The 11,155-nt window shown below is 38.5% G+C and overlaps 1 protein-coding gene across 1 annotated transcript in view; it reads right to left on the bottom strand.

Moving 5' to 3' along the window:
* Positions 1 to 886: 886 nt before the first annotated feature.
* The window catches only part of acbd6 (acyl-CoA binding domain containing 6), a 105,998-nt gene continuing 95,729 nt past the window's right edge, over positions 887 to 11,155 (bottom strand). Inside the window, exons 7-8 of the mRNA XM_048253029.1 lie at positions 2,895 to 2,925; positions 887 to 1,236 (exon numbers count right to left, since the gene is read on the bottom strand). Coding sequence (XP_048108986.1) covers positions 1,082 to 1,236; positions 2,895 to 2,925 — 186 coding nt within the window. The 3' untranslated portion in view covers positions 887 to 1,081. The remainder of the gene's footprint in view (positions 1,237 to 2,894; positions 2,926 to 11,155) is intronic.

The raw sequence follows: 11,155 nt of genomic DNA, 5'->3' as shown, positions 1-11,155 counted from the left end.
GAACACGTTTTTTATAGCACTGTAAATAAATCTGCACTTTTCACCACAATCCACGTTTGCTGTGTCTTCACCCCATCACCGCCCAACCTCAGTGTGTCCTTGTCGCCACCATCCTGTGTGGACATGGGTTGCAAGGCCCATTTTTCACAAGGATTTTTGACACAATTTCAAGCCCATAACATTTTTTGTCACATTCAGCAATCATCTCCTCATGACCGCTAGCTGCCCATTTCGTGAGTATACTGTTTAAAAAAACCAAAAAAAAAAGGTCTCTGTAGGCAGCCCAGGCTCCAAAAACTGGAAGCAAACAAAGTGGGGGCAGCCTGTCCTCCAAACAAAAATGAAACACTGCATGGAATTTCTGACAATACTGAAGGCAGGGGTGAGATACCTCTCTGACGTCTTTCGTTATGTTCTGTTATGCAAGTTTTTTTTGCAAAAAAGCATCTGCTAATAAATGTAAATATAAACACAAACAAACGTGACTTCCTGCACAATCCCTGACTGCGCCTTTAATAATCTTAATCTAGCCAACAGGCAGCAGCGATTTTAGAGAGAAACGTCAAATTTGATAGGTATTGAGTGAGAAAATGGAGTGGTCAACTGACCAAAGCACAGAAGGAAATGGTTAAAGCAAAACAAATGACTATGGTCAAAAATTCTAATTCATAAAGAGCCAATGAGACATTGCACATTCCCAAGTCAGTATATGAAGGATCCTTGAGAGGTTCTCTCAGTACTCTTCTGGCTAAAAGTAAACGTTATATGGGCCAACAAAAGGTGGTTTGAAAAAATGATTCCCATCATACCTCATCACCGTTTTCTAACAGATGATAGTAGGATTTTCAAGCAATATATATAAAACATTAACAAAATTAAAATTTAATTTTTTTTAAAACTTCATCTTTATTATTTATGAAAATGACAATCCTTGAAAGAAACCATTTTATCATGGTAAATATGGATACATATGATAACATCACTGCTGATTTGACACTTGATAACCCTCATAAGCATGACGGCATGTTAAGCTGAAGAACATTACAGTTGAATAAACATTTTGGTATTGGGAAAGGGTGGTTCAACCTTTGGGAGCTGTGTACTGACATAGAAGTGATGATATGGTGCTAGATTCTGTAACTTCTTCAGGCAGAGAGCCTTCCAAATCTTTGATTGATGGGTCAGCTCCAGCCTTGAGGAGTAGCTCCACAATGTCAGCAAACTCGCATGCAGAGGCTACCACAGCGGATCAGAGAGAGGAGAGAAATAATATTACTAAGTTGACCACCATACAGAATAACATGAATCAGGTTGGGAAGAGAAACAGATAAGTATAATTTTATTCCTTCATTTCTGCAGATGTGATGTATGTTTTTCCCCCTACTAGCTAGTGCAGTAAGGTTTACTTGATAGATTATGGTGTTGACAGATTATGTCTGCAGACCACTTATTTGAAAAGAAAATCCAGAGAAGCTGGTTCATTTCCCTGGTGTTTATGTTTGATTAGTGGTTGAAGGATCATCTGAATTGAAACTGTAAGGGCACACTGAATGAAAAGCACATATAGTAGCCCATTGACATTGCCATGAACCTGCGCCTGACTGCTGATCCTCAATTTATGCCCCACTGACAATCTATGTGGTGCTAAAAGGGCTCTGTGGCCCCCTTAGAGAAATGGAGGGGGAGGAGAGTTGCATTTTCTTAACTCAGTTAACCAGTCACAGCGCTGATGCGTAGAGATTCAGCTTAGCTCTGAGTGCTTTTTAACGCTAGTGTCAATCGCATTCTCCTCTTTCAGAAAGAAAGACAGAAAAGCCCACCTCCCTCGTCTCCCCTGAAATGGGCTGATGTCAGCAGAAAATGCAGATTGACAATGTGGCTTTTAACCTCAAGTAAACGTGGGAGGAGGGGACAAGCATGAGTATAAGGAATGGAGGGGGGCAGCATATGTTGGGTAAGACTAGGTTTCAGGGGTGGGGTGGGGTTGGGGGGGACACTTAGTACAGGTTCCTGTTTTTTCCCCTTCAAATTGAATTTTATTTTCCTGTGTGTGTTGGGCCTCTGGCTGTAAAACTCACTGGCCCCAAGAGAGCCATTGAGGAGAAGAACAATTTATGGTGTGCAGTAAACCCTCAATTAATCATTTGCCAACTACTGTGGCCCTAGTGCAAAGAGAGGGAGAAATGAATTTTCATTCTGTGTTATTTGTCTCAGAGTTAATTGCTTTTTAAAAAATTATTATTCATGCATGTCTGTGCCCAAATTAAAAACCCTATAGGTTCTGGCTCAAAAGCCACATTCTCTGAAACCACTATTGTGCCATTTGAGCAGCAGACAGCAGTTCTCTGCCCCACGGACAGATGGGATAGCTTCACACCAAGGGCTCAGAGGCCAGGAGGACCGCCCATAGTGGGTGGTGGGGAATGAGTAAGGTGGCTAGGCGACTTGGAATCACTGTTGATTTCCTCTGGGAGCCATAGTGATTATCACACACTCACTCAAGCTTACAAACACAAACACACACACAGACAGACAGACAGACAGACAGACAGACAGACAGGCGTGCGCGCACGCACACTCACACACTGGTGCAAAACTGAGACCTTGAGATGGAAAAGGGGAGGGATGAAAGTGACACTTACGAAAAACACCAAATAAATAAAACAGCGGCTCTGATAGGTCTGTTATGCATTGTTTGTACTGCAGTTTAAGTCATTTGATGTATTTCTCACATAGTTAAGCCTTCAGGCACAGGGAGAGTCAGAAGAAATTGCAAATATGGTAGCAATATCATTTGTCTCATCATTGAGGACATTCCTACAGAGAAAAGTATATAATACAGCAAATGCATTCATGAAAAATCATCTTGATTCTTTGATGATGCACAATCTTACCATAATGTAGTGCTGTCTGGCCTTCATTGTCCTGTGAATGAATGAATGAATGAATAAATAATTAATTAAATAAATAAATAAATAACAGAACAGAACAGTTGTTGAATAACATGAAACCACACCGCAGTTCCAGAATCAATAAATAATCAAACTTCCGACCAATCTTACGTGCAAAGACCTTGTAATGGATATTCAATAGCGAAGGAATGTAACCAACCATTACTGGCTCTTGATGTTCACTTAATCACTCTTGTCATAAAACGTGCAAATTCACCCTAAACAACAACCCATGCCCTCCATTCTTCTGCAACTCCCTAATCCTGTTCTTATGGATATCTATTTCTATTTGATATGGCATAAATTACTCTATCTGAGGGGAAACTATGAAAAATTCTAGCTTTAAGGGATTATGTGTGTGATTAAATATTGATTTTTACAAGGTGAAAAAAATGATTTAACACTTTCCAGATGATGTAACAGTCACATATGAAACACAGGGCTTTGCCAAAGAAATAACTAAACCTCAAGCATTGCCACTTTGACATGGTATCCAGTGTGAGAATGTGATTTTCATGCTCAACATGTCCTGAATATAATGCAGCCACTGTCTGGAACATTCTTACCATTGTTTGTTTGTTTTTATTTATTTATTTTTAAAAAGACAAAAATGCTTTTTGGAGCAGTTCACAAAAATATCTCCTGTATCTTGTTAGCGACAGATAAAAACTCCAGACAGTTAAGACTTGCAGAATTTCATTATTAATGGTGCTATGTAAAATGGAATATAATTTAAGTAGCTTATTCAGTACATTGAAAACACATTTGCAGTAGCTACAGTAGGTAACTAAGTGGTGAGGAAAAACAATGTATTTCATAAACAGAAAAGTTGAATAGGCAGTAGTTTTCTTTCTCTCATTCTGTTACAGACTAGGGTGGCAGGTGTTTACCAAAATACCCATGAGGGGGATGTTGATGTGCACAAATACATACAGAAATAATTAAACTGTAAGGGGTTTAGTAGCTATAATCTGCTTTCACTAATCTGCTGCACCAGTCTCCACCAACTGAGGCTAATGGAGTGTTGTGTGGCTCACCAATAGAGCAGTTTGAGTGCAGATGGAGTACACTGAAAGCTTGCTCTCATTCTTTCAGTATTGTTCATATGCAGACAAGTTGAAAAAAACACTCCTACAGATGCATATCGGACATGTAAACACAAGAATGTATTTTTGTTTAGTGCATTTAGATCCAACAAAACCTAAAATGTCACAAAATAAAAAAAATAATTTCCCTGGGTACATTTGACATACATACTGTGAGAGCGACAGGTATAAATGAGTGGACGATCAAGGGGCAGTCCACAGGAGTGCTTTCTGGGCCTTAGGGAATGGATTCAACCCCAGAGACAAATGAATCCTCTAGAACAATGATTATGGCTTTTTTGTATTCCATGATTTCAGTTAAAAAAATAAAAGCATCTGCATTAATTGTTTAATATTGTATATTAGAAATGTGTATATATTTTTACCAGGCACCTTTCTAGATGAGTGATCCTGCCATGTTATTTGCAGTTGTTAACAGATTTCCTTTAGACACAAATTCAACACTAGGGTTACACCCTACACTTAAAAAAGAGAAAGGTCTTCCAGCTCAATTCAAACTGTGTGGTGACATACAGATGCTAAAATCATTTGCAAAATGTATCCTACTATCCAAGGCATGAGTAAACCACTGATGTGACCATTGTATCCAACCATAAAAAGCTTTTACATTTTCATTGCCGGGCAACCCGGCAACTGTCCAGGGCATATGGCACATGTGCTCAAAGCTACTGTGTGTTTTATCCCTTAACATGATTCCAAATCATAGCTAAAACTCACCCACATGCCCGTATTATCTATTCTTGTCTCCGAAACAATGGTGTCCCTCTCTTTCTCTACAACGCATTCCTCTTTTCTTGACAGCCACATTAAACAAGTGGGAAAACATGGACAACTAATTATGATTTCTGATCAATGCCTGCAGCCAGAGCGGACCTCTAATAACAATCGCTCTCAGAAGGAGCAACTCAGCAGAGGGACATGGAAAGCAGGAATCAATAGAAACCACCTGCATTCATATGCAGATAACATTAAGATGAGCAGGTGCCATTAATCAGAGTGAAAGACTGAAAAAATAATCTCATAGCCATAAGCATAAGGGACAGGCATACTTCAAAAGACCCGTGTCACAACCCAGGCTACATACAGTGTTAAAATAAATGCTCAAATATACCAAGGCTTGTATTCATTTTTAGAACCTTTGCTGTTTATACATGTTGTGTGTATACTGTTTGTATGATAACTGGTTATCACATGATCGTAATGAGAACTGGTATGTTCATATTTTGAGCCATCTGTTCTGCCCTGCATTTGTGTCAAAAGCTGCCTACTTCTTTCCGCTTATTTCTAACTACTAAACTAGACTACTGAATGTGTAGTATGCTTGATTTTATATAGGGATGGTTCTGGTTGCTGAGTTATGTGCTCTGAATGGTGTCCATGCAGTAGGGGGTGCATTAAAAGGATCAAGACACTCGGGCTGTCTAATTCAATCTAAGCTACTTTCTAGTGCATAAAGTATTAACCCTGCCAATGTAACTGTGAGAGATAGCCTGGCTGTGAATTAGTGACCCTCAAAGTGTCCTTGATGTGTCAGAGCTGCCGCCTTGTCTCCCCCTTCACTATAGGTGAATATGCACCCCTATGTAGTAGCTAAACTACTTAGCTAATGCCGTAGATCCTTATGGATGTCTAAGAAACTCATGCAAAATAATGTGGTTTATTATTTTTACCCTTGTTGGAATGTTGAATTGACTAAAAAGCATAATTGTATAGCTTATGTTATAATTAGCCTACTTTATCATTTATAAAAAAGTTTTTCAAAATCAGATTTAAAAGGAACAGAAGACCAGATTTGCTGACCAATTTACTTTGAATAGGAAAATATTTCCATATACATTCGTGAACCGGTGGTGTGTAAGAACATGTCAACACAGGGAAAGTTGAGCCACAATACCTCATATTTTTGATACTTATTTGAGTCAGGCACACTACTAAAGTTTCAGTTGATGAAACATACTGAGCTGGTATTGTATGCATAGGCTCCGATTTATGTTTCTGCCAGTGGGTGCTCAAACAACCTCTGATCTGGCCAAAACTGTACGCTAAATCACCTTTATTGACATACTGTAACTTCTAAATGGACTAATACATCTGCATACCGTTGTTCCTTGAATTGATCCAATCTAGCATCAACCTTGAAGTTATTTTATCAAATTAACTTGAGCACTGGAACATCCATGGAATCGGCACCTATGGTTGTATTAGTTTTATCTGTGCTTCATATCTCCCTTATCTATAGGTCAACTTAAGAAAAAACTGGCTCAACCTGCCCCGCTATTCAAGGGGGTAGGTCTGGTCTCAGCTTTGGTAGGGACACAACCTAATAACCCCCCCCTCCCCCACCCACACAACAACAAAAAACAATTTGATGCTCTTATAATTGAATTTAATTTATAAATGGTGCACTGTCACTTTAAGGGCATTGAATCTACATGGTTCTTATGATCTTTTGCCAGCTTCGAATATATCCTATGGCTAATCCGCAAAATCTAGCATTGTTTGTCTGTGCCATAATAGCACATTAACAATGATATGCATAACATTAAGTTGGTATAAAGAGCCTTCATTGCTTTGGAAATGGAAGCATGTAATGACATGATGTTAGCTAGACATTTTCAGTTTGCAATTAAAAATGAATTATGACAATCGGCAACATGTTTCTTCATGTACATGCTTAGTTTAAGGGAAACAAATTATTGAAGACTTCAAGACACTACACAAAAGCAAACACAACTATTTATATTCTTGTCTATTTTCCAAATCACAGTGAGTGCAGCCTATGTTAAAGTGTAGTGATGGGCAAATGAAGCTTTGGTGAACCACTGAAAGACAGCAGTGTGAAGCTAGCGAAATCCAATATGGCCACCGTATGTAGATTTTTCAACATAAAAGTCCTTACCCAAACCAGTATATGTAACCAAAAAACTGATTTACTTAAGGACTTTTATGTTGAAAAATGATAGTGTGGCGGCCATCTTTTTTGACTGCAGTGGTTCACCAAAGCTTCTTTTGCCCATCAATAATTTCTTGCTTTCACATCTTTGTTTTAAGAGTTTCTTATATTAAAAAGGAGATAACAATTAACAATGACAAACCAGCTGGAACCTGCCACTAGGCGATCTCTCCCATTTGTTTGCGCTCAAGATGCGTTCCCTATTAAATGGTGTAGCATGACATTCATGTAGATGTACTGCATAATGGAGATTGAGAGGACCCAAAATTCATCCTTGCTGGTAACATGCTGTTGGTGCTTTTTAACATTGTAAATATTCTCTAGGAAGTGTAAAAAGCAGTTTGCAGTAAAGCTGCTCCTATTTACTGGCCATTCAAGCACCTTGGTCCCCCTGGTGCTTGAATTCTCGGAGTCTGACACAAACACGACAAGTAGCCTATGCTTTGTCACTTTCACGTTAGCGTCAGATAAATCTATTTCGGTTTCAGACACTCAAGTGATAGCATGTCTAAACTGATTGTCTTGGACATGTACACTTTATGAGAATATCAAAATGAATAGGCTACGTCCTCACCTCAAACATAATAGTTTGGTAAAATATTGGTAGGGACAATTTTGTCTTCCCAAAATATTGGTGGGGGACAAGTGCCCATGGTCCCCATGCAAACTTATGCCCTTGCTGCTGTTGCATACACTTTTTTTTTAAATCAAGCTAGCCTGCTAATTTGAAAGATGTAGCTTAGCCTTCATCATGGCCAAAGTAATCCATGCATATTTAACAGGGCTGTAACAATATACACACTCAACTGGACTATTCATCCAGAACCACCATGTTGAAGACTTCAAGGCTGAATAATAAGTAAAGGTAGACACACAAAAGAGGCCTACAAAACAATGCAGAAAAAGATGAACATTTCTAAACTTTTTTTGACCCATGCATTGAGCTCAAGTAAAGATATGTAAATCAGCGACGTCTGATAAAGCACACTACTCACAATTGGTTGAATCAAGTTCAATGTCGTTGTACACCTTGACCGCATTTTGTTCTATATTACTGCACCACCACAAATTGATAAAAAAGTTAGTGTTAAGCGTCTCAAAGTTGCTTGGCAACCATTCTGAGAGGAAATATATTTCTTGCCAGAAGAATGAATATCTATGAATAAATCGTTACATTTCTCGTTGCTGTGACTATTTTATGAAATCTTGCCAGATATATGTAGCAACTGTTTTAGAAAATCAATAAGCCACTTGAGTCCGTAGGTTACACTGATTTTAGAACAGCCAAGGGCATTTGCTTGCACGTTGTGCCTAACATGTCCCTTAGCTGTTCTAAAATCGGTGTAACCTACAGCCTTTTGAGTCTAATTGCTTAAATATTTTCGTGTGTATGTGGATTCTAAGGTTTGGGTGGATGGAATCTATGCTGAGTTTAATCATTTTAATTGGGCCCCGGTTGGACAAAGCCTAAGCCAGATGATCGCCTTTGCTTGTATCCATGAAATCTTGCATTTTGTGTGTCGAGTCTGTGTGACAGCAGCATAACATTGGAGCACTAGAGGCAACACCCAGCCCCCACTGACAAAAAGTATTTCACACACTGTTCATCAGCCATGATGGGCTACAAACACGCCAAGTTTTATGTACATCAGTGCAACAAAATCACATAAGGAAAAAACTTTTGCAAAATCTACATAACTGTGCAGTGGCAGTCATAATGATTATCATCATGAAGTGATGGAAGTGATGAGTATTAATATCTCACCAAATCATTGATTTAATCTAATATCATTAGTATTGTTATTATTATTAGTCAGTTATCAAATATAGGCTAGTGGTTGTCACAATTACAATCTCATTCTATTAATAAACAAAAATTGCCACTTTATCACTACTAAAAGAGGGTCATTGAAATAGGAATCATAATTGACTTCTGAAGTCATCATGCTGCCATAATTACAGATAATGCATAATAACAAAGAATGGAGACATTAATTTAATCCTGCTGTACAGGGCTTCCACACAGACACACACACACACACATATGAGAAATGTAGTTAGATATTTGATGTGACAGACCATTGTGTGTCTAGACCATCTGTTATGGGAACTAGTTCGGGGAAAGGGGGGTGGGTGGGGTTGTATCAGTAATGTTTCTCTGAAAAATGTTAACCAACTGCAGTTCTTTTTAAAAGTTCAGGAAACTTCAGTCTTTGTAATTAGGAAATAGTTTTCCTGGAGAAAACTAATAATGGCTAGAGTAGAGCTCTACTCTAAGCATAATGGAGTTTTGGTCTAACTAGCTAAAAAGCATACAAAAACCTTGCAGATGCCAAATACAGTGCCTACTGTATAAAAATATTCATACCTGGAACTTTTCTCCTTTTATTGCCTTTAAAAATTGAAATCATGATCAATATAATTTGGCCGGTAAGAATTTACAAAAACACCTCTTTAATGTTAAAGTGAAAACGTAAGTAATGTTTATTTATTAAAATGTTGAATGTAGAATGTAAAGTGGTTGCATAAATATTCACCCCCCTTAAAGTAACTGACCCAATTCAACAGTGGTCCAGCCAGTTGGTGCCTGTAGTCTGACAATTAGTGAAATGGAGATCTCCTGAGAGCAGTGAATGTGTGTAATATAGTAGTATAAAGACACCTGTTGGCTACGACTGTACAATAAAGAAAAAAGAACACTTTAATCAACTTTGAGAAAAGGTTCTTGAAAAGTATAAGTCAGGGGATGGATACAAAAAAAAAAATATTCAAGTCACTGAATATCCCCTGGAGTTCAGTGAAAGCAATCATTAAGGAATGTACGGAATATGACAAATGTGTAAATCTGCCTAGAACAGGCTGTCCCCACAAACTGAGTGACTGTGCAAGACGACAACTGGTGGGGATGGCCACAAAAACACCTATGGCAACCCTGAATGAGTTAAAAGCTTCAGCATCTGAGGTGGGAGAGAGACTGCATACAACTGTTGCCTAGGTTCTTCACCAATCAAAGAGTGGCAAAGCTCATATTAAATCTCGACTAAAGTTGACCCATGACCCAGACATTTGGGAGACTCCAAAATACATGGAAATCCTGGAGGACAATCTGATTCAGTCTGCAGGAGAACTACAACTTGGGAGAAGATTTACTTTCCAGCAAGACAATGACTTAATGAAGCATACATCAACAGCTACACAGAAATGGTTTAAAGAAAACAAGGTGAATGTTCTTGTGTTCCCAAGACCTCAATCCAAGAGACTTTGTTGCCGGACTTGCAACCTGACAGAGCTTGGGCAGTTTTGCAAAGAAAAATGGAGTAAAATTGCAGTACGCAGACAGTCACACACACACAGGATATATAAGATCCCTTTCCAGTAAGCTAAGTTGTGCCTGGAAAACCACAAGAGAACATCATTGAGGCTACGTTCTTGTGAACCCAAAATCTCATAGCTGAGTGTATCGTAACAATCCTATTCATTAAGAATAATAAATACATTTTACACAGATTTACACAAATATAACTGAATCGTGATTTACACAGCTGCAAAGTGCGATGCTGGTGTGCGGAGTTGTATTGAAAAGAATGGAATCTAATGTAAATGAATGTCGAAAGCTGAGTGCATCGCAAATAGTAGCAGCCAAAGAGGAATGTTGGTAACAGAACAAGTGACGGTGAAAAAATCTTTGGCGGCACACAACAAATGCGTCAGCCTAGGCTACTACTCTTTGGCCGGCTCGTTAGCCCAACCAAGTGTGTGCAGCATGCCTTTACGTAGTAACGTACTACTAACGGCGCATCATCATAAAGATACATTTGATCTGCATCATGCCCCATTTTAGCGGAAAACATGTTAACATTATATCATTGAAAGACAGCTAGTAATCACACGTTGACGTTACATCTAGTTATTAATTCACAGGACATTCAATCATTTTACTAACACGACAGTTATGAATAATTATGTTTATGTAACTTACTCATGTCGAAATGATGTACATTACCAACCTAATTCGTTTGCAATACCCCATGTATTATACAAATTTAGCGTGTACACTAACCATAATATCCCATGCAAAACGGTTAGCTTGCTAGCTAGCTAACTGTGGAACTTCAGTATAACATAGCCAATTATCTCACCTAGTT

The sequence above is a fragment of the Alosa alosa genome, chromosome 9 (assembly GCF_017589495.1).
Source record: "Alosa alosa isolate M-15738 ecotype Scorff River chromosome 9, AALO_Geno_1.1, whole genome shotgun sequence".
Taxonomy (NCBI): Eukaryota; Metazoa; Chordata; class Actinopteri; order Clupeiformes; family Clupeidae; genus Alosa; species Alosa alosa.
Note: the sequence above shows the minus strand (reverse complement) of the source record. Positions and strands in the feature narration are given on the sequence as shown.